Source organism: Salvelinus alpinus, chromosome 34, assembly GCF_045679555.1.
Source record: "Salvelinus alpinus chromosome 34, SLU_Salpinus.1, whole genome shotgun sequence".
Lineage (NCBI taxonomy): Eukaryota > Metazoa > Chordata > Actinopteri > Salmoniformes > Salmonidae > Salvelinus > Salvelinus alpinus.
Window position 1 is genome coordinate 15,051,027 of NC_092119.1, and position 27,221 is coordinate 15,078,247.

Consider the following 27,221-nt stretch of genomic DNA (forward strand, 5'->3'; position numbering starts at 1 on the left):
CTTTTGGCAGGTTCTCCCATCTCCACAGATGAACTCTAGAGCTCTGCCAGAGTGACCATCGGGTTCCAGGTCACCTCTCTGACCAAGGCCCTTCTCCCCCGATTGCTCAGTTTGGCCGGGCGGCCAGCTCTTGGAAGAGTCTTGGTGATTCCAAACTTCTTCCATTTAAGAATGATGGAGGCCACTGTACTCTTAGGGACCTTCAATGCTGCAGCCTTTTTTGTTACCCTTCCCCAGATCTGTGCCTTGACACAATCCTGTCTCTGAGCTCTACGGACAATTCCTTCGACCTCATGTCTTGGTTTTACTCTGACATGCACTGTCAACTGTGGGATGTTATATAGACAGGTGTGTGCCTTTCCAAATTAAATCCAATCAATTGAATTTACCACAGGTGGACTCCATCATCCTTGAGATGTTTCTACAACCTGATTGGAGTCCACCTGTGATGAATTCAAATGATTGGATATAATTTGGAAAGGCACACACCTGTCTATATAACATCCTACAGTTGACAGTGCATGTCAGAGCAAAAACCAAGCCATGAGTTCGAAGGAATTGTCCGTGGAGCTCCGAGACAGGATTGTGTAGAGGTACAGATCGGGGGAAGGGTACCAAAAAAGGTATTTCAGTTTTTTATTAGTAATAAATTGGCAAAACAAAATGTTGTGGTATTGTTTGTAGATTGCTGAGGATTTTTTTTATTTAATAAATTTTAGAATAAGGCTGTAAGGTAACAAAATGTGGGAAAAGTCAAGAGGTCTGAATGCTTTCCGAAGGCACTGTATATAATTGTTTTATTACGATTTTTCAGAGGGTCCTGCTACTCCCCCCAGCTATGCCTGTATCTATAACCTCTCACATATCTTAATGTCATATTTACTCCTGCAGAATTAGGCTATGCTTTTCTTGCAGTGAAAATATACAACAAATGTTAATTTTGTCTCTGGAACAGAGACATATTTATTTAACCTTTATTTAACTGGGCAAGTCAGTTAAGAACAAATTCTTATTTACAATGAGTTTAAAAAAATAATTAAAAAAAACATTATTCTGGTGAGCACTATATTTAGTCTTCTGGGCAACAAGGCAACAAGTTATGACAGGAGAGAAGCCACATGTAACAAACTACAGTTGACAAACAAATGGCATACCAAATGTCGGAAACTACAATATGGCCTACCAAATGTCGGAAACTACAATATGGCCTACCAAATGTCGGAAATTATAAGCAGAAACTTGTCTAATTTAGGAGTGAAAGTCGCCAGTAGTAAATTATAGTAGTCTAAATTATTATGGAATTATTATGGTGGATGAAACTGCACAGGTAGCCACTTTTTGAAGTGATTTGCTTGACAATCAGATGAAACCATCATCACACAACACCCATGATATGTGAAACTGAGCCTGCGCACACCGCAAAAACAACAGTAGAAGGGATAAGATGTTTACATGCCACAGTATCCCATCTTACATCAGCATATCCCTGGCATTTTATCCGGGTTTCTCATAACCGGGATACAAGCTTTTTAGGGTTATTGTAAACGGGATATGATGTTCATATGCGTCAACTTAAAAACAGAATACTTGAGCATCCCGAAAAATAACGGGATATTGGTGTGCATGTAAAGGTTGTCAATGATCGACAATCCTGCTATGTAGGTCTATAGGCCTGTATGCTATTTCCGTTCTTGATATTGTTTTCAGTAGTATGACACCCCATGAACGATCAGTTCCAAAACAACAATGTGAACCAGGAACAGAGGTTTGGTGCCCCCTCCACGCCCCACTTCAAAGTCTGCTCATTATTCCAGAGGAATTAGCGCGAGCATTTGGACTAATTAACGTTAATTGACCATAATAGCCGTGTTCCAGAACAGAAAAGAGGTCCTGATTTAGATAATTAAGAAATGCTTTTGGAATTCAGCAATTAGTGAAGGCATATATCCCAGAGGAAACGCGTTATGATGCTAATTTAGCGTAATTGCATGTAGGCCTCCTACGTGGAGCAGCTGAAGTATCACTGTAAAGTGCGCTCACCTGTCTACGATAAATTATTTATTGAGAGCACCTACGGGATATGAGATTATTGATTCTATTAAAATGCGGTTCTCCTTGATAACAATTGTGAAGACGTACGCTATGACAATGGATGTCGTGGCCTACAGTGCCATCGAGGAGATGTTGATATTGGGATGAATTTGAAGAATGCATGGTATACCTGTAGATTAGTTATGTAACCAATTGCTGTTGTGCACTTTGGGTAGAATCCTCACTTGATATGTGTGTGCTTAATTAGTTTTTTAGGCATTGATATCAATGAGCGATTTGTGAGCAAAAGTGGTATTATGCACGATTCTCCTCAGAGTTTGCAGTAAGCAAACCAAGAGGGAGAATCAAAATAATTCACCCTTGTTTCCTTTATTGTGATATTTTATTATTTCCATTCAACAGTACGCGTGATGGCTCAATGCAATGCAACAAGACAATACAAACTTTGAAATAGATGCGACCATGTTTTTCAAAATTGTGATTAAAAACTAGACTAAACTGTCTAAAGTTGACATGATGAGAATCACTGATAATAGACATTCAATACTGAGGCCTATTTTGCATCATCGCCACCAGAAGACGCTGTCTTGCTGTCTTTCTTAATAAATCCAATGCATGTCCTGGACCACGATATGCAACATATATATATGCTTGCGTTCTAATCAACAAGGGACTTACTGCTTTCCTGCATTAGTCGATGTGTTCTGTTCGACATTACATCAAATAACATTTTGTTGTCGTTTTATAATGACGGAGATTTAACTCCAGACTTCACTGCAGTAAGGACTGAGTGGCGCAGCCGTCTAAGGCACTGCATCGCAGTTCTAGAGGCGACACTACAGTCCTGGGTTCGATCCCGGGCTGTATCACAACCGGCCCATAGGGCGGTGCACAAATGGCCCAGCGTCGTCCGGGTTAGGGGAGGGTTTGGCCGGGGTAGGCTGTCATTGTAAATAAGAATGTGTTCTTAATTGACTTGCCTGGTTAAATAAAAGGACAAAGCACTGACACGATGACTGCAATATCAAACTTAACACATCTGTCATTTCCTAAATATCTCGGAAATTACAGTTTGTATCTAGTATTTATAAGGTAGGCCTAAATAGCAATATCAGATTTATTTTGCACTCTGAAATGTGCACCTACAAAGTGTACATCCATCCAACATTATATCATAACATATTTCATATTTATCCTAACCAATGAATTTCCCCAGCATGCAGGCTTAAGCTGGGTCAACGGGTAAATCTATAGGCCATGCATGACCAATGACTGTCGACCAATTCAGGTTGAAAAGCCTATAGGAGATTATGATAACAACTAAAAACGTTACAGTAATGATAAGGGCGTTATTAGCCTATAGTAAAAGTAGCTAATATATAGTAATAGTGATAACCGTATTTTTACTATTAGTAATGTTATTGATGTATACAGTAAAGTAGGCTACTTGTTCATATAATTTCATAATTGTTATAATAGTTAATAATAATAACTATTATAATTATTATAACTATTCATAGTGGGTGATTTAGGTGAGTTGTGTATATTGTGGAGTGTCAAGTGATAAAAGTGTATCTACTCCTTGTACTCCTATATACGTTTAGTTATTCTACTTTCGTTTTTTATCATTTTGTTTTTCCTTACTTAAATAATAAATATGAAAAAGCATGTCTTACTAGCATAATTAAACAGCAACCAAAAGCAGAGAGACATTACTTACAGTCCCAACAAAAGCTAAAACAAACAGTCTGTTTTTATTATTATTATTATAATTATTATTAGAATTCGTGGTGTTATATTCCACCTACACGTTCAATGTCCTCAACAATGCAAAATTAGCTACAATTATCCTATTTCTTTCAATTAATTTTGCTATAACATTTATGTCATGCTCCTTGAATAAAGCGAGCAAAATACTGACCTGTGATTATAGCGCGTGTAACTGGAACTACAGCAAATAGCAAATATTCCTTCCTTTGACATAAAAATCGTTTACCAATATTCAAATTAAGAGCAAATACGTGTAGGTCATGCCAGGATTGTGTTATAATAACATTTAATTGGAAAGGTGAAGGGAAAACAAAGCGCATTTGACTTTTACGCAGCCAAGAGAAACCTGATTGAGTTAGAATATTATGTCTCCTTGAGCATCAGGGCGAGAGGCGGCTCACTGAGGAGGGTTACTTGGCCTGGTGTGGTTCTCCCTCCCTGCCTGACTTCTGTTGCAGAAGGAGAGTAGGCCTAGAGGTAGGCTACTTAAATTGAGCGCCGTTAACTTTACCTTAGGGTCTCTCCTGAAAAGCATTTTATTTTGACTGGCTCATGCGCTTCTGATCTGAGACGACAAGTGGAGCATCTGAATTTGGATTTGGGACGACACGCTGCTCTCACAGCTCTCTCTCTCCTCGAGCCCAAACAATGATATAAAATAGAAAAGGGGGTAATCATTCACGCGCTGCCACTTAACACGCGGATGTGTATTTATTTACTTATCCGTCAATTTTCCTCCCAAGTGCACTTTTACATGTCTGAGTACGATGCGAGCATAATGCAAAAACACGTCTGCAATCAACCAGAAGCCTCTTACGCCCATTAAAAGTCACTAGTTCAAGCTTTTCTCAGAGAACAGAGGCCGTGTCCTAAATGGCACGCACACTCCCTATATAGTACATTACTTTTGACCAGCAACAGTGAAACATTATCAACAGTAGTGCACCAAATAGGGAATAGGATGACATTTGGTAAGCATGCAGAGTGGGTTCTCCAGCTCTGAGACTCAAGTCCGTCTAGGCCCCTTTTCATCAAGAGGTCCTAGTAAACACCACTACAGTTAATAAAATGCATTGTGGTGCCTGTGCCCACTGCTACCATTATACTGTCAACGACAACACACACACGACAGTATATATAACCCACCGACCTAATGCTACTACAGTAGCCTAATATCAATAGCCTATAATACACATTAATAGCCTATGATACACATGTATATACATGCAAGTTGGTTATGGTATTGTGGGAGGCGAGCTGCAGAGCTCATGTTGTAGCTTGTCCAACACGTAAGTCAAATTATGACTTGGGTGCAATGAGAGGAGGATAGAGCTGCGTTGTATTGTTGCCCTAGTTGGTGATGCCCCGCCTCTGGCTCAAACCTGGCACCCTGCTAAAACAAACGAAAGCCAGCAGCACCAAGCTCAGCCCAGCTCAACTCAGCTCCCACTCAATGCAATTAAGGCGGACTTCAGGCGACTCTCCTACCTACGTGTTCATCTAGCAAGGATCGACGTTGAGACAACAGGAACCAGAGAGAAAGAGGGGCTTTGGTCCAAAAAAAACCCAGGAGAGATTGCCTAGCCTTCTAATTTCTCCCCTCTCCAACAGCCCAAGAACAATGTCGATGAGCCCTAGGCATACGACTCCTTTTTCTGTTTCCGATATCTTGAGTCCTCTTGAGGAGAGCTACAAGAAAGTAAGTATGGAGAATAACAACTTGGGGTCACCTCTCGCGTCGTACCGGCAGCCGCAGGTGTCTCAGGCGATGATGCAGCAGCACCACATGGGCCATAACGGGACGGTGTCCGCGGCATACCATATGACTGCGACGGGGGTGTCCCAGCTGTCACACACCGCGATGGGGGGCTACTGTAACGGCAACCTGGGGAACATGAGCGACCTGACGCCCTACCAGGACGGCATGAGAGGCAGCGCCACGGCCACTGGCTGGTACGGGGCCAACACAGACCCGCGATTCTCCACGAGTAAGTAGGCTATACCTTTGAGTTTTACTCTGCATGAAGCCGAATAGGGGAAAGTATAGCTTTTGTTAGCGCATTATCATATTAGCTAGTCTACACTAGATCCATACGCTCTGGTCTGCACTGAAGTGAGTCATGGAAAATATTACAACTTTTTAGTGTTGTTTTTCAGCTTGTTTTTGCATGAATACTGATATTTTTTCACCAAGAGGGAGTGATTTGATTTGTCAATTTAAAATAAATGTTGCACCTGGGAACAGATACATATTAGGCCTATACCTCGGTTTACCTTGGGAGTGTTTGGTTTATTGAGTTTAGTCACCCAACGTGCTGTGCCTTTTTGCCAGTCTACCCAACACTACCATGTTTACCAGTGAACAGGGGACTGGGTTCAAAGAAAGCTAATTAATTGAACTTTAGTTTGTGATATATTCATAAAAATGTATTTTAATGTCACGAGGGTGTGTGAACATATAACAAAGACACCTGTTGCTGATTTGTCCTCTATTGTGAGTAGGCTACAGAGGTTTCATGCACCTGTCATGTGGGGGTGTATAATCGAATGAGTTATTAGCCTATTATTCTTCAGATTGCAAGGTAAATTAATGGCAATCAATCATACAACTTCAAATATTTTGTAAACTATATAATTCGGTTCAAATACAAATTATGGTTAAGTAATTGTTCCATTATGAGACAGAACTATGATTACATGATCATGTTAGCCTTTGTTTTAAAATAACGCTATAGACATATACGCTTTAAATTAAATACATTTACATTGCTTAAATATTTTAAAAATAACATAATACAATGTAATTATTGTCTTATTATCATCATCTCAATGGCCTATTTCTGCTTTCAGTCTCGCGCTTCATGGGCTCTTCTTCGGGCATGAACATGGGCAGTATGGGCAGCCTTGGCTCGCTAGTAGACGTGGGGAAAGGCATGGGCCCGCTCTCGAGCACCCCGAGAAGGAAGAGGCGCGTGCTGTTCTCTCAGGCTCAGGTCTACGAGCTCGAGCGGCGATTCAAACAACAGAAGTACCTATCGGCGCCTGAGAGAGAACACCTGGCGAGCATGATCCACCTCACCCCGACCCAGGTCAAAATCTGGTTTCAGAACCACCGATATAAAATGAAGAGGCAAGCGAAGGACAAAGTGTCGCAGCAGCAGATGCAACAGGAGAGTAGTTCCTGTCAGCAGCATTCCCCTCGGCGGGTGGCTGTGCCTGTGTTAGTGAAAGACGGCAAGCCATGCCAAGGCAGTGCCCACACTCCCACCACTACTGTCCAGGCCCACCACCAACAAGGTGCCAATGTTATGATCGTGTCCAGTAACGGTTCAGGCCTAGGTCAGCACCAGAGCCAACAGGTGGGTAGTGCAGGTCACTCTCCAGACCTAGCACAACACTCCGCCAGCCCACCGTCTCTCCAGACCCAGGTAGCCGGGCTCTCTCACCTGAACTCCTCCAGCGCCGAGTACGGGACGGCCCTGCAGTGCTCTGCTCTGTTATATGGCAGGACATGGTGATCTGTTATGCCGCAGGACATGATCTGTTATACGGCAGGACATGGTGATCTGTTATATGGCAGGACATGGTGACAGCCAGACAAACTATGATCACAAACATACATACAACACTGCTGTCAAAGCTTTTTCAACAAAGTCACTCAACAGACAAGTAAACAAACAAACAATCAAACAAACTGTACTTTGTGTACATTTTGAACCACACCATTTGGTGAATTTTAGTTCATGCTCTTCTTCTAAAATGTAATTGGATATGAGGACAGTAAGAGGGGACGAAAGAAACTCGACAGATGAAGTTATGAGGATATGCGAGTTCAATCTTCGCTTTGAAGGTGGATTTGTTATTTCTGTAAATTATACTGAAGCTATACAATGCTAGTCCTACATCAAGAGGTCATAGGCCTACTCCTGTGTGTAGGTCATTGGGATAAAGATCTCAATAGAACAACTGTGGGTGCTCAATTTTTTTCACAGAAGGCTCTGGTTTATAATAGAATTTAATGTAAAACGTAGCTTGTATATTTCTGTAAAAGGTTTGAATTGAATATATAGTTTTTAGCAATCTGTTGTACAAAGTTTTTAGCGCTATTAATGGTTTGTGGTTGGTTCTTTGAGTTCCATCGGTATTTGTACGTTTTATTTACTTGTAACTTATATAGATAGATATTACTTAAATACAGCCAAACAATCCTATTAATAAATTATGGTAATAAAATTCATTCAGATCCATTTATTGAAATTGTTTTGTATACTGTTTAAGAGAATACATAGGCCTACGAGAAACCTTGTCAAATTATTTTCAGAAAACGAATAGGCCTATAGGCCTTTACCTGTAGAAAATTAATATTATAATAATAATAATTATTATTATTATTGTAGTAATAATAATAAAGATAATGATTATAATTATAATAATGCATGATATTGTCTATAGTCCACTTTAGCTTGTCAATTCAGTAAGTCTCAATTTAGACCGAAATAATTTTTTGCTGTTTTATTATGTTAACAGCACACAATAATGGATTTTAAGCAATGCATGACTAATGAAAACGTGTTTTTGACCAGGTGTGATCGAAATCGTTGTTACTAAGTGTTGCTGTGTAGGTAGGCTAAATTGCTATTAGCCTAATGCTAACTTTTGCCTGAAAGAGCTTAACCCCAATTCCAGGCTCTTTGGTCACGTTTATTATAGCTACAATCAACGGTTGTCAGTAGACGTGGTTCGTGGGTTCGTGGTACTCTGTGGACGTTCCTACAAAACGCGGCGCCTCACAAATCGTGTATTGTGTACACACTATCTCACTTGGATCACGCTGGGTAAACTCAGGCCAGGTCTTTGTGTGCACTCGGCGTCCCTTAGGTTCCTAGCGTTCTCTGCCGCCCGCCTGTTTCTGGTTTGGGTGAGTCATTTAGGTGAGGTCTCGAAGCGTTCTTTTTAACACTGGAGATCAAACACGCGCGGACTAAAAGAACGTCTTATCGACCAAATCCCTTGCCAAACAACAGTATTCTTCTCAAATAACTTCGCAAGACAAATCATCTTCTCTTATCAGAGGTAAGCATTACATTGTAAGGTTGTATTCTGTTACCTGTTACCTGAATACCTGTTGTATTCGGCGCATGTGACAAATAACATTTGATTTAAGCCTACGTTTATCAATAATCGATAAATCAACTGGGATTTAAAAGAGAATAGCGTAGGCTACCCACCAGCACCCCCTGTTTACGTATTGATAAGTTGCTTTTAACTATCTTTGCACAAAAACTTTGGATAGGCCCGAACGATTTTACTCCATTGTTCTGAATCCATAGTTTAAAGGCTACGTCTTGGCCACCATTTCGTTTACAGCCTATTTAAGTCCAAATATTATTTTTTTGCAAACTTGAACATAGACATGTTGTAGAAGAGTGACACGATTCTAAATTCTATGACATAGCCTGCAGTCTTTCATTTTAGAAGTTTAATGTAATTTGCTTATATCAAGGGGATGGCGTCTTCAATGTAGGCCTATCAAATAAGATATTATTTTGACTGAGGATGTTAATGCAGTTGGCCCTGGCTCGTCAAGGTAGCATTTGCATCCGGTGGAGAAGAGATTTTGTGGTTTTTAATTGATTGGAGAATGTTTTAACATATAAATGGTACATTTCAAATGAATTGTGTGGGACGGACCCATAGGCCCATTGTGTGGGACGAGCTCTGTGTTCTTGTAATTTAGTTGTAATGTAAAGGACTTGCAACTATTTTGATAGTATGATATTATACACTGAGTATACAAAACATTATGAACACCTGCTCTTTCCATGACATAGCCTGACCAGGTGAAAGCTATGATCCCTTGTTGATGTCACCTGTTAAATGCATTTCAATCAGTGTAGATGAAGGGGAGGAGACAGGTTAAAGAACGATATTTAAGCCTTGAGACAACTGAGACATGGATTGTGTGTCTGTATCATTCAGAGGATATATGGGCAAGACAAAAGATTTAAGTGCCTTTGAACGGGGTATGGTAGTAGGTGCCAGGCGCACCGGTTTGTGTCAAGAACTGCAACGCTGCTCGGTTTTTCACGCTCAACAGTTTCCCGTGTGTATCAAGAATGGTCCACCACCCAAAGGACATCCAGCCAACTTGACACAACCGTGGGAAGTATTGGAGTCAACATAGACCAGCATTCCTGTGGAACGCTTTCCACACCTTGTCCATATCCCGACGTATGGAATTGTTCTGAGGACAAAAGGGGGTGCAATTTAATATTAGGAAGGTGTTCCTAATGTTTGATATACTCAGTGTATATTGTTATATATTATTTTAATAATTATATTATAATAATATTTATTATTATGTTACTGTGATATTATGGGAATTGCAAATATTTTGTAGTCTTTATGATTAGGCTATATATGAATAGCCATACGTGCTCTTTCCTAAGTCTGCAAAATATAAGCTATTGAACAACAACCAAAAGGGCTAGCTCAAAATACTTTAGTCTTAACTGCACCGGGCCCCTAAATACTGTAATTATTTCAGCACGAATATGACGCAAACGGCTCCTCAAGATTCGTGCTCTTTATTTTATGCATTAGGCCCACTTTAGACATTATATTTACGTTATGATATTTCGCATATTTATGCTATAAACATATGTGACAGAAATTTAGTCCAAGGCTCCATGTTTATATACTGTGCATTTGACCTAAAGGGAATATTAAACCTAATATTTTCAGATTGTGTATGGTTATCTCAAATTATTTTGTGCAATTGTTCATGAAAAAAAGAATTGACTTTCAATATAGCTTATTGATTTTGACTTTAAGGGCCCAGGTGGTTGTGTGCCATCCCTACTCTGGCTACATTGCAGCGCGGGGTTAGTATGGCAAGTCATTGATGGAAGCACGCCCTTGGTCGCCATTTTTTTTGTTGAGCGCGAGCTTTCATCGAGGGGAGGTGAATAGTAGCGTCCCATTACAACGGCTGTACCATTATGGCATAGGTGCAGTGATGTTGCCCTGTCTGTAACAACAGGTCGCTGGTATCTATCTATTGGCTCAGTTACAACCGTCATTGCATGTCATTTAAATCTTAACCAATCAACAACGTTCACTTTATCTCCCTAAATATCGTTTTGAATAAGCTTTGTTTTAGAATAAGACTGAAATACGAATCGAAATTCAGAAATGGGCAACGCAATTAACAGTACACCAGACGTCCAGTTTACTGTGGAGACTTTGCTCCATATAGCACAGCAGTGTGCGTGGATTTTAAAGGGGCGCTGATTGTAATGGCTCTCTACTTTTCATTTATAAGAGTCATTAAATCAATCAATAGAGCTTTTCGTCGATTATTCTTTATATAAACGACATTGTTCAGCTTCTGCAGTGCCTATTTGTTCTGCATGTGATGTTTGATATTATATCTTGCAACCTCTAGCCCCCAGAATTGCCCTTCCCCAATAGGCTACCTACCTACAAGCGCTCTCATCTTTGTGCAGTGGCTGGCTGCGGCTGCCTGCCAGGAAAATATAAAGCACATGAGATGCATATTCAACACACCTGCTGTTTTAGCCTATACCCGCGAAATGGGTAAAAGGAGAACTGGTGGTTTTCTGCAAACGAATGAAGTTTGCTTTTTTACAATCCATCCATTTACCAAGAATTTGATTATGTAGGTTACTTAGCATTGTAGGCTATCAATATTTGATTGGTCATAATGGTATTGTGTAAATACATGCCAATTTATTGTCCATTTCAATACATTATTTGATAGCTACTATTCAGTGATCACACTGGAGAACTCTTACAAATTATTTGACACAAATGTCGCCGATCCCGGAATGGAAATTAAATTGGCTGAGATTTTGCACTGTTCATTTAAAGGGAAGTCTGAATCTTTCACAAATACTTACACGGATTTATGATTATAGCCCAATAAAAGGTAAATACCCAAATTTCCTTAACTTCTTTCATTTACAGAGAGATTGAATCCTCTGTCGCTCTTATTATGATCTGTTACTATAGTCCTAAAGTCCTACCATTTACCTAAAACGTTAACTTAGTGACAATTCGGGACATTTTCAAGCGACATCTTTTCAGCAGCATCAGATAGAACAGAACAGCGTTCTATTAGGTATTTGTTGGTGTGCTTTTGTTTTGTTCAGGATGAGCCCCGAGAGGCTCAGGCTTACATTACCATATCTGTAGCACGGTGTGTGGTCTTTGTGTTGGGCTTGTAGCTGTTTAGAATGACTTATTTGTTGGAAGCGTGTGTGCTCTCATCGCTCTCTTTAAGGCTTGTCTTTAGACGGTCACATTGTACGACTCTGGCAAGTCCTCCTGGCTTTATCGTCCCCAGATCTCCATCAACCCAAAAGCAATTAGTTCCTAATCTCAAGGCAATCATACACTAAATATACAAAAGTATGTGGACATGCCTTCAAATGAATGGATTGGGCTATTTCAGTCACACCCGTTGCTGACAGGTGTATAAAATCGCGCACACAGCCATGCAATCTCCATAGAAAACATTGGCAGTAGAATTGCCTTACAGAAGAGCTCAATGACTTTCAATGTGGCACCGTCATAGGATGCCACTGTTCCAACAAGTCAGTTTGTCAAATGCATGCCTTGCTAGAGCTACCCCAGTCAGCTGTAAATACTGTTATTGTGAGGTGGAAACGTCTAGGAGCAACAACGGCTCAGCCGCAAAGTGGTAGGCCACACAAGCTCAAAGAACGGGACCGCCAAGTGCTGAAGCGCGTACCGCGTAAAAATCATCTGTCCTCGGTTGCAACACTCACTACCGAGTTCCAAACTGCCCCTGGAAGCAACGTCATCACAACAACTGTTCATCTGGAGCTTCATGAAAGGCATTTCCTTGACAGAGCAGCCGCACACAAGCCCAAGATCACCATGCGCAATACCAACCGTCGGCTGGAGTGGTGTAAAGCTCGCCGCCATTGAACTCTGGAGCAGTGGCAACGCATTCTCTGGAGTGATGAATCACACTTCACCCTCTGGCAGTCCGACGGACGAATCTTGTTTTGGCGGATGCTACCTGCCCCAATGCATAGTGCCAACTGTAAAGTTTGGTGGAGGAATAATGATCTGGGTCTGTTTTTCATAGTTCGGGCAAGGCCCCTTAGTTCCAGTGAAGGGAAATCTTAACTCTACAGCATACAATGACATTCTAGATGATTCTGTGCTTCCAACTTTGTGGCAAAAGTTTTGGGAAGGCCCTTTCCTGTTTCAACATGACAATGCCCCTGTGCACGAAGTAAGGTCCATACAGAAATGGTTTGTCAAGATCAGTGTGGAAGAACTTGACTGGCCTGCACAAAGCCCTGACCTCAACCCCATCGAACACCTTTAGGATGAATTGGAACGCCGACTGTAAGCCAGGCCTAATCGCTCCCAACATCTCACTAATGCTCTTGTGGGTTAATAGAAGCAAGTCCCTTCAAGTCCCTTCCAACATCTAGTGAAAAGCCTTCCCAGAAGAGTGGAGGCTGTTATAGCAGCGCAGCGGGGACCAACTCCATATTAATGGCCATTATTTTGGAATGAGATGTTTGATTAGCAGGTGTCTGCATACTTTTGGCCATGTAGTGTATTTGAGTTAAGGGTTTGTTTTCCTTATTTACTCTCATTTAAAATGCAACACTATATAATCAAATCCTATATTTAAGACAGCCTATAAGACCTGTGTGGTAACCTCACTATTTTGAAATTGTCAGTGCACTATAGCCAGAAGACCACCTCAGTTGAGAATATTTGAGTTGAGTAACAAGAGGGAGAACGTTAGAATGGTTAACTTCAGACTAAGATGTATGATACATTCATCCAATGCTAATCAAGGAGGGTTAACTTCTGAGTGGAAAACCATAATTGTCCCCCAACGCATCAAATTTTGCTCCTCAATCGATAATTAAGTCAAGTGTCACAACTTTTGACCATTTTCACACGCATTTACAATTAGGGAAAGTTGAACAGAAAAATGTTTGGTAAACAAAGCTTTAACAAACTGGCATTTAAAACAAACCAGCATAATTTTCACATGTTCTGGAAAGTGCCATATACTATTTGGCCTAAAGCTCTATATTTTTACGCATTTGACTTCAGAAAAGCTCAAAATCAAAGCTGGCTCATAAATCAATCAGGAGGAGGATGTAAATAACAAGTGGGTTGATGTAGGCCCTAATGAGTGCAGGTACCCCAACCGGCCGCCCAACTTCTTGGGCGATGTCTATCTAGATTGTTTAGAGATCAAAGATTTGATGAGATAATATGTGAGATCTTGCTAGACACCGAACAATGTTTGTTTTGAAGACAATTTAAACAAAAGATAAGCTTACTCGTTTTTTGAAAAAAAATACGTTTTGTTATAGCCTTTTACTCATGTAGCCTACATGAACTCTTTGTTAGCCCAGTGTACAAATAATTTAACATTTTAGCCTACATCATATTATCAAAATTTCAGCATGTGTCACAACTCCTTCACGACTGTTGGAAAAGCATTCCTCATGAAGCTGGTTGAGAGAATGCCAAGAGTGTGCAAAGCTGTTATCAAGGCAAAGGGTGGCTACTTTGAAGAAACAAAAATATGAAATATATTTTGATTTGTTTAACACTTTCTTGGTTACTACATGATTCCATATGTGTTATTTCATAGTTTTGATGACTTCACTATTATTCTACAATGTAGAAAATAGTAAAAATAAAGAAAAACCCTTGAATGAGTAGGTGTGTCCAAACTTTTGACTGGTACTGTATATACTCATTCAAGTATTTCTATATCTGTGCAGTGATGATTAACATTAATTTAATTAAAACCATGAAGACAATCCTCCTTCAGAATGCTACTTAAAATCTAAGCATATTTTATGTCACTCCACAGAGAAGAATCTACTCAACTTTTCATTAGGATCTAATATTCTGCACATCCTGTCTACTGCAAATTGTGCTGTTCTGAAAACAACAAACTGCTATAGTAAATCATGAAGTCAATCTACTAAAACTATATTTGTAGGTAGACTATAGGTGTCTGCATGGCGTAAGGAAACATCGGTCTGACCCAAGTGATTAATGTGGTTTTTAACAAATCAGTGTTTTGAAGTCAATACATTTGACTGTTTACCAGCACGAAATCGATGTGCAAAATGGTTTGTGGACACTTTTTTATAGGGTTTAGGCTCCAACCCTGTTCCTGGAGCTATCCTCCAGTAGGTTTTTGCTCCAACCCCAGTTCTAACTAACCTGATTCAGTTTACCAAACAGCTAATTATTAGAATCAGTTGTGCTACATTAGGAATGGAGAGAAAACCAGGACCGTAGCTCTCTATCAACAGGGTTGGAAAGCCCTGGTTTATGCCGATCTGATAAACAGATAATGTAGTTAATGGGCCTATTAATGTGCCTCTGAGTTATTGTGAGGCCAGACTGATGATTAATGAATGCAATGCTGTTGAAGACGGTTTTGTAGCTCTGCTCTGCTGTGCTTGTCTGCTATTCTGATAGACAGTTTTACACAGTACATTTAATGTAATTCTGAATAAGGAAGGATTTGTAAAAATGACTTAATTCATGCCTCCTCGCTAAGAGTTATTCTAAATTAACATCACAGCAAGCAAACATTCCTTGCTTACTGTGCATGACAAATAGGACAATTACACTGTAACTGCAATCACCTCCTCTCTGGTAAATCTTATTGTCAAACTGGTAGCAAAAAATCTTTAATTGTCCTGCATTTATCTGGTTTTTGAAGCAATTGTGTGAACAACGCACGGGAGGGACAATTGCGAAGTGAAATACAACTTGATTACGTCCCAAATGGCACCCTGTTCCCTATACAGTGCACTACTTTCACCAGGGCCCATAGCGTTCTTGTCAAGAGTATTGCACTATGTAGGGAAAAGGGTGCCATTGGGAAAGACCCTTGTCATGCCTAGCTGAATACAAGATGCTGTACTTGACCTTTTCAGCATAATTGTTGCAGCAATGAAATGCATCGCAGAGCGCCTTTATAGCCCGGCTGAATAGAGTCCCCCCCCCCCGTCCCCCCCTCTGACAGGAACAAAAACACGCATTTTTATACCTTTGTTTTTCATTTTGGTTTTGTTTCTTCTGTGAACATTATTCTTTTAATGGCTACAGTCTAGGCTACTCTAGCTGCAATCAGTCAGAATCCTGAATGGGCGAGGCAAGGAGCGGAGGGAGAGGAGACATGAAATGTTAAGTCTTCATTTTTTGTTGTATGGGTTAGAAAATGCATTATCACGCAACTGACAATTCATGGTTTTATTTTCAAATGGCCATTAACATGTACAGGGAATTGGCCCTGATTTCATGGGTCATTGTTGGAGCGAAGCACTCGATTTCCTGCATGGACATACTTTTCTAAATAAATCAGGAATAAAGTAGCCTTTATATTAGGAGATACTATATTTAACATTATTTTATTATAATAATATTTTAATTTGCTTTGATTACCATTTAAGATGTTGTATTCCGTTGATAGTGAACATCAAGAGTGTTAAATAGGACTTATTTTTCGTTCGTTGCGAATGCAAAGCTACATCACTTGCTTTACAAACAGACACGAGCTACTGCTGCTCTTCACGAGGTCCAGGTCAGGCAGGCGTGGCTGTCAATGAGGCTGTGGACATGCGCAGAATCTCAATCACAGGCTTTCATTGATACATACGTTAATTAGCCACATTTCTCTGTGGACCGGCAGTCCGGCTGAGCTAACCTAAAGTCTGCTCTGAGACAGCTGAGAAGCAGCATGCCATGTGGGACTAGGCCCCTCTTCCATTCCACATCCTCCTTCTGAAGAGGCTCACATGGTGGGGTCTGCTGAGATTGGAATGACATTAAAGTTGTATAGAGTGGGGTGGGGTGCTGGGGGAATGTACGCTTGTAATTGTTATTACATTTGTTTAATTTTGGAGTATCCTTTTGGCATAGCTTTAAATTTGATGACATAGTCTAAGTATAAACTGGCTGCTCGGTATGGGAATGTTTTTAATAATAAAGAGGTGCGTCAGCCCGCTCAAACTGGCAGTAGGCGCGTTGCCATGCATGGCGTTGTACAGCCTGGTCTCAGAGCAAAACATTATGTTCCTACAATTCATGCCACGTCAATTGCAACTACTTAGTACTTTTTAGCTACTTCTTAGGATGTTAGCTAACCCTTCTAAACTCAACCCTTCAACCTAACCTCAGCCCAGTACCCTGCCCTGAACTTTGGTCACTATTAGTAGTATTACTACCCCGTACTCTACCCTGCACGTTAGAGACTGCTACCTTATGTACATATTCATGGTCATTTAAATAATGTTTACATGCTGTTTTACCCACTTCATATCTATATACTGTATTCTGTTCAAGGCTCATCCTATATAACTACTGCTGTACACACATTTTCTATTCATATACTGTCAATAATGTCTATATACAACATCATATACATACAGGTCCAGTTAACATTTTGGACACACCGACTCATTCAAAGGTTTTACTTGATTTTTTAAAACTATTTTCTACATTGTAGAATGATAGTGAAGACATCAAAACTATGAAATAACACATATGGAATCATGTAGTAACCAAAAAAAGTGTTAATCAAATCAAAATATATTTTAGATTCTTCAAAGAGCCACCCTTTGCCTTGATGACAGCTTTACACATTCTTGACATTCTCTCAACCAGCTTCACCTGGAATGCTTTTCCAACAGTATTGAAGGAGTTCCCACATATGCTGAGCACTTGTTTATTGCGTTTCCTTCACTCTGCGGTCCAACTCATCCCAAACCATCTCTTGAGTTGAGGTCAGGTGATTGTGGAGACCAGGTCAAATAGACCATACACAGCCTGGAGGTGTGTTGGGTCATTGTCCTGTTGAAAAACAAATGATAGTCCCACTAAGCGCAAACCAGATGGGATGGCGTATCGCTGCAGAATGCTGTGGTAGCCATGCTGGTTAAGTGTGCCTTGAATTCTAAATAAATCACAGAAAATGTCACCAGCAAAGCACCCTCACACCATCACACCTCCTCCTACATGCTTCACGGTGGGAACCACACATGTGGAGATCATCCATTCGCCTACTCTGCGTCTCACAAAGACACAGCGGTTGGAACCAAAAATCTCAAATTTGGACTCATCAGACCAAAGGACCGGTCTAATCACCATTGCTCATGTTTCTTGACCCAAGCAAGTCTCCTCTTCTTATTGGTGTCCTTTAGTAGTGCTTTCTTTGCAGCAATTGAAACATGAAGGCCAGATTCATGCAGTCTCCCCTGAAAAGTTGATGGTGAGATGTGTCTGTTAGTTGAACTCTGTAGCATTTATTTGGGCTGCATTTTCTGAGGCTGAACTTATCCTCTGCAGCAGAGATAACTCTGGGTCTTCCTTTCCTGTGGCGGTCCTCATGAGAGACAGTTTCATCATAGCGCTTGATGGTTTTTGCAACTGCATTGAAGACACTTTCAAGTTCTTGACATTTTCTGGATTGACTGATCTTCATGTCTTAACATAATGATGAACTGTCATTACTCTTTGCATATTTGAGCTATTCTTGCCATAACATGGACTTGGTCTTTTACCAAATAGGGCTATCTTCTGTATACCAACCCTACCTTGTCACAACAAGGTAGGGTTGGGTTGAAATCGGACAGTGGCTGGATTAACAAGAAGTTAAGCTTTATTTTGATGTATAACACATATTTTCAAGAATGTTAAATATTTGGTATTTTTGAATTTCACGCTCTGCAATTTCACCGGATATTGGCCAGGTGGGACGCTACCATCCTACCTGCCCATAAGAAGTTAACACTTTTTTGGTTACTACCTGATTCCATATGTGTTATTTCATAGTTTTGATGTCTCCACTATTATTCTACAATGTAGAAAATAGTTTTTTTTTTAACAACCATGGAATGAGTAGGTTTGTCCAAACTTTTGACTGGTACTGTATATATTTATATTCCGGACTCTGATATTGCTTGTCCTGATATTTCTTAAATCCTTTCTTTTTATTTTGGGGATTTGTGTGTATTGTTAGGTATTACTGCACTTTTGGAGCTACAAAGACAAGCATTTCGCTGCACCAGGGGTAACATCTGCAAAATATGTGTATGCGACCAATAAAATTAGATTTTTTACCTTAACCATAATCCCTAACCCTAACCCCTAGCCCATTATTAACGACCTATCTAATGTTAGCATTAGCCACCGAGCTAATGTTAGCAACAACACGTTGGACTTCGTAACATATATGTATTGCAAATTCATAACATTTTGTACAAATTAAAATTCGTAACATATCATACGAATTGGAATTCGTAACATAAGCTACTATACATCCTACAATTCGTACTGTATTGAATGACTGCTATTACATTGTTTGGCCAATGTAATGTAACCTAATGTAACTTAACATATCACACAAAAAATCGAGTGGCATGTAACATATAATATGTTTTGCTCTGAGACCAGGTTGCCTTGTAGGCTACTGTACCAGTGGGTGTCCTTTCGTAGCCACCGAGCCATTACTAACTGTGTTAACATGAGGTCTTTGGCATGTAATCGTCTCTTTCTCCTGTCTCACTGACAAACTTTGTTTTCTTCCTCGTGCACCTTTTAATATAGACTGATTGCCTGCGCGCGTGGCGCGGAAAAAAGAACCCCGCCATCCACCACTAAAATAGCTGCGGCTATATTTCAAACGGCAAAAGGTTTAACATAATGGAACTTAATTGGAGGACATTGCAAGCCTCCTACTGAGCTTCAGTCTGCTTTCACAACGGGTTTAGTGAACTGGATAAATGTATTTAGAGGAGTTGCAATGGATGCTCTCACTCCCCTGCCACATTCAAACAGAGAAAACAAGAGTTATTCGGCTTTAATACAGCATTAATGATCCAACCAAGATGCACTGGGCAATTTTGCGCATCATTTAAACAATACGCTATGAAAGTCCCGCCTACTTCCTGTTTCAAGTCCCGTACTGTTTTTGAATGGGATTCAAGCATATCATGAAATTAATGAAAACCTGGTCATTATATGTAAAACTATATTCGTATTCGTGGATCAATTTATTTCTAGCTGATGCCTTTCATTAAGATTTTCGATGCCGTTATTTTATTTGTATTTGTTTTAATCGAAAGGCATCAGTAAGTAAATTTAATCCACGAATAAGAATACACTTTTACATATCTTAAATGACAACGTTTTCATGAATTTGATGATAAGCCTGGTGCGTATTCAAAAACATTATGCGATTTACAACAGGAAGTAGACGGGAAGTTAGAGAAGTTGTTTTGACAGTTGCTCCTATTGACATGGAACAGCAACAACAGAAAACATCCGTTAGAATCCTCATTAGGACCAACGTGGATATCGAAATATCATGGGAGATCAATGACACATTTAGCAAAAAGCAGAGTGTTCAAAAGCACTCAAATCTGGTATGGTGAAATTATTAAATGAAATTATTATCAGCTAAATATCAAATTTTTGTGTCATTTTTAAATGTCAAAATAGTGACATTTAACCATGCCACCTCTTTATCTCAGTCTACTTTACAACTTGCCTTGATAAGTTGTCCATTTGGCAGGCATTATGGCAACCTTATACCACATATCCAAAATGCAGTTTTCTGCAAGCCCTATAGATGGTGTTAAAAAAAAAAAGTATCCTTTACAGTATTACAGGTATACAATAAAACTAACATCAATGTACCATATAAATTCCAATTCATTGTTGGTTTAACATTACATTGATCTAAATAAGTACTGTATTTCAAATGGCACTGTAATTCCACCCTACATAATACAGTACCCTACTGTATTTTTAAAGCCCAAAAATCTTTTGATCAGTAGTGGGTGCATGGTATTGTTATTTCTGGCTCATTGACGTATTTTGTAAGAGGCCACATTTGTTGCACCAGTGAGTGGGAGTGCTGTACAAATTTAACTGATATGTATGTAACAATTAAATTTGTATATTGGAGTGACGGCAAAACACAAACCTTTAATGGTTGAGTATTTGCCATGTCCTCGTCTGTTTTTCCCTGTAGTCACTGCAAGTTTGGAAGCCTTTGTTAAGGCCAGTGATATTAAAGACCAAATATACATATATATTTGATATGCAGTAATCCCATGCAATTACAGTAAAATACTGTGAAATACAAACCCTGCCTCCCATCAATGAATTTCATTCATCCATTCATTACAATTGCAGATAAAACATTACAGTAAGAGTATTTGTACCATAAAACGTATTACGGTAACATGCTGTACTGTACATTTACAGCATTACTGTCAGAAGAGTTACAGTATTTAGCAGGCAACTCTGCTGCCATTATAATGCTGTAAATTTACAGGGGAAAGTTTTACAGTGATAGGCACAAGTAGGCTATAGCCAAACCACAGTGCCCAACGGAGGGAGTGTTTTAAAAGGGGTGAACAAAACGAGGTAAAAAGGTTACTAAAATAACTAGCCTATTGATAACAAGCCAAAATAACAAGCAATCCAATCAAGACACCTTATTCCCTAATAACCTCAGAATTACTATGACATGACAGCATGATTTCAGACTAAAAATAATCCCCCTAAGTATATGTTTGACCAATTCTATGGTCGGGGCTGAGAATTGCAAAGCACGTCTATTTAACTCACACCAAAATAAGCAGAATAACTGCAGCCTAATGAAAAATACTGGGAGTGGTCGGTGTGAAGATGGCTAGGCTATAGCATTAGAACCTGTTGAGACGTTGGAAGGCGTTCGTTTTGTTCTAGAACCAATCGGGAGGGGTGCCATTGGCCCCCTAATGAAATATGCCATTATGACGAATTCATGCGACACAAAAGGCACGCCAGTCAAAAATTGCCCCACCACTGTTCTGTAATTATATAGTTTGCCCTGGCAGCGGGCCTCCTCGCGCGGAGGCAGGTGGCGATAGTCCATCATGCAAATAGCCTTGGCTGTGTAGACATAATTAGCCGTTGCGAGCCGTTTAAATTAACAATTAGCTAACATGCAATTCGGTCTATGTAACGTGGTAGTTCTACTTTGTATTGTATTTCCCGCCCAGCAGTTGAATGCAATGAACACGGTACCTACCATTTGTTTCATGGTCAGTAATAAGCCAAATCTGAAGGAACGAAAATCGGTGGTAGCCTAGGTCTAGGCGTATGGAGACAGTTGGAGCTCTCTGTGTTTGGAGGCGCTAAATATGCCTATAGAACAAAGTTTACAAGTTCAATAGGCTTACCTTTAATACTTTACACCCCATGGTCATATAAACTTGTTTCAAGTAACATTGACTGCACTCCGATCAGGCTATTCTTTCAAATAACTGTTTGTTTTTGTTTTTTAATTATACTGCCAACGATGTGCACAGTGAAGGCATATGTTCTCTATTGATTTATAGATAATTTAAAGACATTTTTGTGCCAAAACGGAAACGGGTGGGGGGGGGGCGGCATTCAGGCCACATGCTGCGCCCCAGTCTGTCTCAAAGGTGCTGATATTCTAACCTAACCGCTGATCCTCCTTAATACCCCACATCCAACACAATCCCATCCTGGCCCACCCACCCGTTCATTATCCCCGCTGCCCTCCGACATGACACGGGAACAAAGTAGACATTAAGGAACATTAAACACGGGGATGGGAGTAATCAGGACCCCGTTATCCGTTAATGAGGGGAAACACATGCGGAGGGATACACACACAGCCAAATCAATAGAAGCTCACAGACAATGCCGGTTGGGGTTCGAAGGGCGGAGCCCGAGGGCAAAAAAATGGAAAATGCAAATCAATTAGGCTGTTCGCTTTCAAACCGTCCATTCTATCTGTAGCAATTACTTGTTCATTAAATGTAATTTCGTTAGGTCTACACAGAAACAACAGTTGTTTATAGCCCCAGAGCGTTTTAACAAGAATTCATGAATGCCAGGATGGAAAATTTGATTTGTAGGCAATGAGTTGACAATCTCTTGAAGTCACAACATGTGGTTTACAGATTGTATTTTTTAAACTATAGTCCACCTCCTTATACATGTGTGGATTCTAAACAACATCATGAAGTTAAAAACATAGGCCTATAACGTACCACCAATTGCAGCCCACTGGTCAAAAGCTAGTTGAATCAACGTTGTTTCCACCTCATTTGTTTTTTAAACACAACGTGAATCAACGTGGACAACTGATTGGATTTGGAGAAAGGCATCAAGCTGAGGGAATTGACTTTTTTTCACCCAACTTTTTATATCTAAATCCAATTACAGGGTAATGTTTTCATGTTGAATTCACGTTAGTTGTTAACTCAACCAGATGTAAAATAAAACTAGATGTTGAATGTGTTTTTCATGATTTTCTGTTTAGAAATAATGTTTTGATCACCTTTGAAAGAAACAGGTGTGACTAAAGGGCTTTCATTTTGATCAAACAGGGCTGAATTTGACACACTTACATCATATATATTTTGTAATATATTTTAGTGTGTTATCACTGTTACCATGACTTACTGCAGCTACTTTACTGTGGTTGTACCAGAGGCCTACCTCCCCTAGACTATGCCGTTGCTATAGCATTCTCAAGCACCATTCTACTAAATCCCCACCCCCACAAACCTGCTCTGTGCACTTGTCATAAATTAGCCTCAAGTGAAACAGCTCAATCGGTATTTGGAGCAACTTGATCAAGCTGGACATGGCAGGGGCATACACTTTGGTGAATCGTACCTCACATACACACACATTTTAACGTTATACTGTGTATGACCCACAGAAGTGGCACCTTAATTGGGGAGGATGGGTTCGTGGTAATGGCTGGAGCGGAATTAGTGGAATGGTATCAAATAGATAAAACACATGGTTGACATTTGTTTGATGCCATTCCATTTGTGCCATTCTAGACATTTTTATGAGCCATCCTCCCTTCAGCAGCCTCCATTGGTATGCCCCTGACCCAACTGATGTTGTCATATACTATATTTTATACACCTGGTGTGTCCATTTCTGGTGTTGTTTTTCTTACATAATCCCAGCTGTGGGTTTGCTGATGTTATGTTACATCTCTTGCATGCAGAGCCTCCACCTCGCCCCCTATATTCCAGCTTGAAGTGCAAACATATGTGAAGTCTAGGCACTATAGGCTACTGAGAGAAGTTCTGATTTGTTGACTAATTGAGAATGGCCCTTCAAAATGGCCCATAAAGCGAACCACCACTGTAGCCAGGCACCTCCAGGTTTGGCAGTGAACAAGTGGAAATTTGAATCATTCAAGCCCCTTATTCTATGACCCCCTCCCCCATCTTTGCCAAATTGAATGCTGATTGAAAATAATTTTACAGCTCTTGACTTGTGCGATTCATTGACACTGGATTTGTTTATTGCTGTCATATTAATGAAAAATAAAAGCAGTTTAGGCTTTAGTAAATGCTTCACATGATTTCTATGCATGGTCATTTGTGACGCATATGAACAAGGTTGAGGAATAATGACTTCATTGAAATATGGTGTTTTTTTCTATTTACTATTTTTTTTAAAGGTTTTGAATGAACAAATCCTGGGTTTTTATTTATGTTATGCATTGACATTGATGTAAATAAAAATAAAAAAAAGCATTTATGATATAGTGAAGCTTGATAAATACCCGGTAGATGTGAATCATTGAGTTTCTTTTCATACCTTTATAGAAGTTCATCCTAAAGGAGACATTGATAAATGTTCAAATACTAAAACCTACTGCACATAACCCCCCTGACTAGCTCTCCCTGACCCCCCCCCTCCCACCCCACCACAGGACTAGGACCAATCCCACGCTGCGATTTGCCAGAAAATCAATAAAAGGGAAAATCTGCTCTAATCATCGGTACATTTACCATCACAATCAACAATCAAAGCCAAGACCCGGGCTCTTTATTTGTAGGCCTGAGCCGCACAATTTCCCCACTGTGAAAGGCAGGCTAAATTAGAACCCTTGGTTCCTGTAGCTGCTCTTAATGGCCCTGATTTGTGAACTGCTAAATGAGGTTATGTAAATGGTTCCTGAGTGTAGTGGAGGCTAGGCAGCAGAGGCAGACAGGCAGGGGCCCCCAGGTGACAGGTGCAGTCGTCCCAAAGTGGGGGCAGGGAGGGGAGTGGGAGAGAGAGAGTGGGGGGGTGTATGCTGGTAAGAAGCCATGCAAGGCCACCGACTCAGTGAGGAAGAGAGAAATTTGTCGGATTGTATTGAAATTCCACAATACTAAAACAAGTTCAAAAGCATTTTTTCCCTCTATGAAAACATTGTTTTTTCTTAAAATTGATACCTCAAATGGCAAAAAATTATGGTTGATATTGCTATTTGCTACCACTAGAGTCAAAACGAAAAACATGTCTTTGTCTATGCATTTGTCAATCTCTTCATCAACTGAATATAATTTAAGCTATGAATAATATCCAATATCCTTATAATCACATATCCATCTATGGCAGACAGACTGGAGTGCTCCTAGTTGTGAGGATATAATAACCAGATAACCATCAACATGCTCCCTCTCTCCCTCTCACTGGAAGTCTGCCTGCAGAGTGATTGGAGCACTTCTGCGATTCACTGCACTTCACTCCTGATCCCAGTTTTAGACTCCCCAGGACCCTGGTTACTGTCACAGCTGAGACGGGTGAGAGGGGGCTTCTTTCTCTCCCCTCTTCTGATTCTTCTTCCCTTGTTTAGGCAATAGGCATAGGGACTTGTGTTTACCTAGCACTGTCACAGGGCTGGGGTCAATTTCACGTCAATACAGTAACATTTTCCACTAAAATACCAATATAAACTCACATTTTTCTCATTGGTCTGACAGTTTTATTACAAAATGGTCCAAATTGAAATGGCATTGATTGCAACCCTGCTCTGCCATAGCTATTTTATTAAGTAGATCATCTGCTAGTGGAGATCAGACAGATGTGCTAAATAAGTAGATTAAGTAAGAAAACTTTACTCAACAAAAAAGGAGGAGAAGTCAGTCTGAGCGTCAGTCAGGCTCTTGAATGTCTGCCTGCATGTGAAACCGGATCTTTATTATATTAAGAGGTGCAATTGAACACGGAACAGTCTGGGCTCTGATGTTAGCTTCATCCTCTACGTCTGCTGATTGATGGGGTGGTGGATAAGAACAGAACTATAACTGACTGCTTTAAAAGCCTAATGAGTATCGTCACTCTGTGTTTACTTATTAATGCTCTCAACAGCATGAAGCACCTTTTAAGTAACTTTTATGAGCAGATTAAATCAAATCAAATCAACATTTTATTGGTCACATACAAGTGTTTAGCAGATGTTGTAGCTTGTTAATGCATTTTAATCATGTCATTTTCGTTGCCATTCTAATTGTTTAATTTTGTTTAAATAATGTAAAAGCTAAAGGCTATTTACCTGCACCTGCTTCGCCTGTCTGGTTGTTTGCTGTTCATATTTCGTGTACATTTTGTGCTGTCCTTCTTTTGAAAAGGTAAAAATAAAATGATTTAAATATTTTAAATATGTTTTTTGTTGAAATACTAATATATATATATATGCATTTAATTTTCCATGAGACAATGAAGTATACTATCATGGATTGTCTGCTGTGCAGTTTGCATTAAACGCTCAGTCTGTGATATTTACAGCAGTTTGCATTAAGTGCTTGTTCACCCTCATTGATTAGTCAAGTGCATGTTTAGAAACCTCGCTGATGATGAGCATCTAGTAGGCATGAAATATAGGGCCTGGTATTAATACTTACAGTTTACACTGTTACTGTATTGCATTTATCTTTTTTAAAACTGTTAAATTGTAGTTGTTTGACATGAGTCCAGACACAGGAAATGACATGATTTAGTTTTTAATAGGTGAAGTATAACTAGCACTTATTTTGAGCTACGGAAAGAAGCTGAAGGTCATAAATATCCCTGGCATCTCCAGTATAGGCGTGTACTGAATATTGCTCTCAAACTGAAACAGGAAAAAGTGGATATCATAAATTCCCCAACAAAAATACAACATTTCAGAAACCAACTCCGCTTGTCTTTCTCATTTCCTGCCACTCTCTCCCCCTTCTCTCTCCCCCTTCTCTCTCCCCCTCCCTCCTTTTCTGTTTCTTCTCTTTCTCCGTCAAGATCATCTGCTAGTGGAGACCAGACAGATGGGCTAAATAAGCAGCTTTTTACTGTGCTGCAGGTGGCTGATGGTGGAGCAGCAAGAGGATCTCCCTCTTCAGACCCCTCCACCACCAGCTCATGACTGCCTCCTCCCGACTCCAACACAAACTCTTTACACCTGCAAATGCCCCAAATTCCTCTTCTAAATAAAGCTCAAATAATTGATCATAGCCATGAAGTTATCCAGTTCATAATAA

The 27,221-nt window shown here is 40.0% G+C and overlaps 1 protein-coding gene and 1 long non-coding RNA gene across 2 annotated transcripts; both read left to right on the forward strand.

The window, feature by feature from the left end:
* Positions 1-526: 526 nt before the first annotated feature.
* Positions 527-27,221, forward strand: LOC139563672 (uncharacterized). Its single transcript, XR_011672611.1, has 2 exons — positions 527-623; positions 26,983-27,221. It is a non-coding gene; the product is annotated as an uncharacterized lncRNA (long non-coding RNA).
* On the forward strand, positions 5,099-10,565 carry LOC139563671 (homeobox protein Nkx-2.1-like). The gene is made up of 2 exons (XM_071382524.1): positions 5,099-5,810; positions 6,673-10,565. Exons 1-2 carry the CDS (start codon positions 5,444-5,446, stop codon positions 7,338-7,340), a joined length of 1,035 nt encoding a protein of 344 aa, XP_071238625.1. The 5' UTR covers positions 5,099-5,443; the 3' UTR covers positions 7,341-10,565.

Coding starts and splice junctions, on each gene's coding strand:
- LOC139563671 (XM_071382524.1), top strand. CDS start 5,444: ATGTCGATGAGCCCTAGGCATACGACTCCTTTTTCTGTTTCCGATATC. Junction 5,811..6,672: donor AGACCCGCGATTCTCCACGA/GTAAGTAGGCTA, acceptor TTCTGCTTTCAG/TCTCGCGCTTCATGGGCTCT.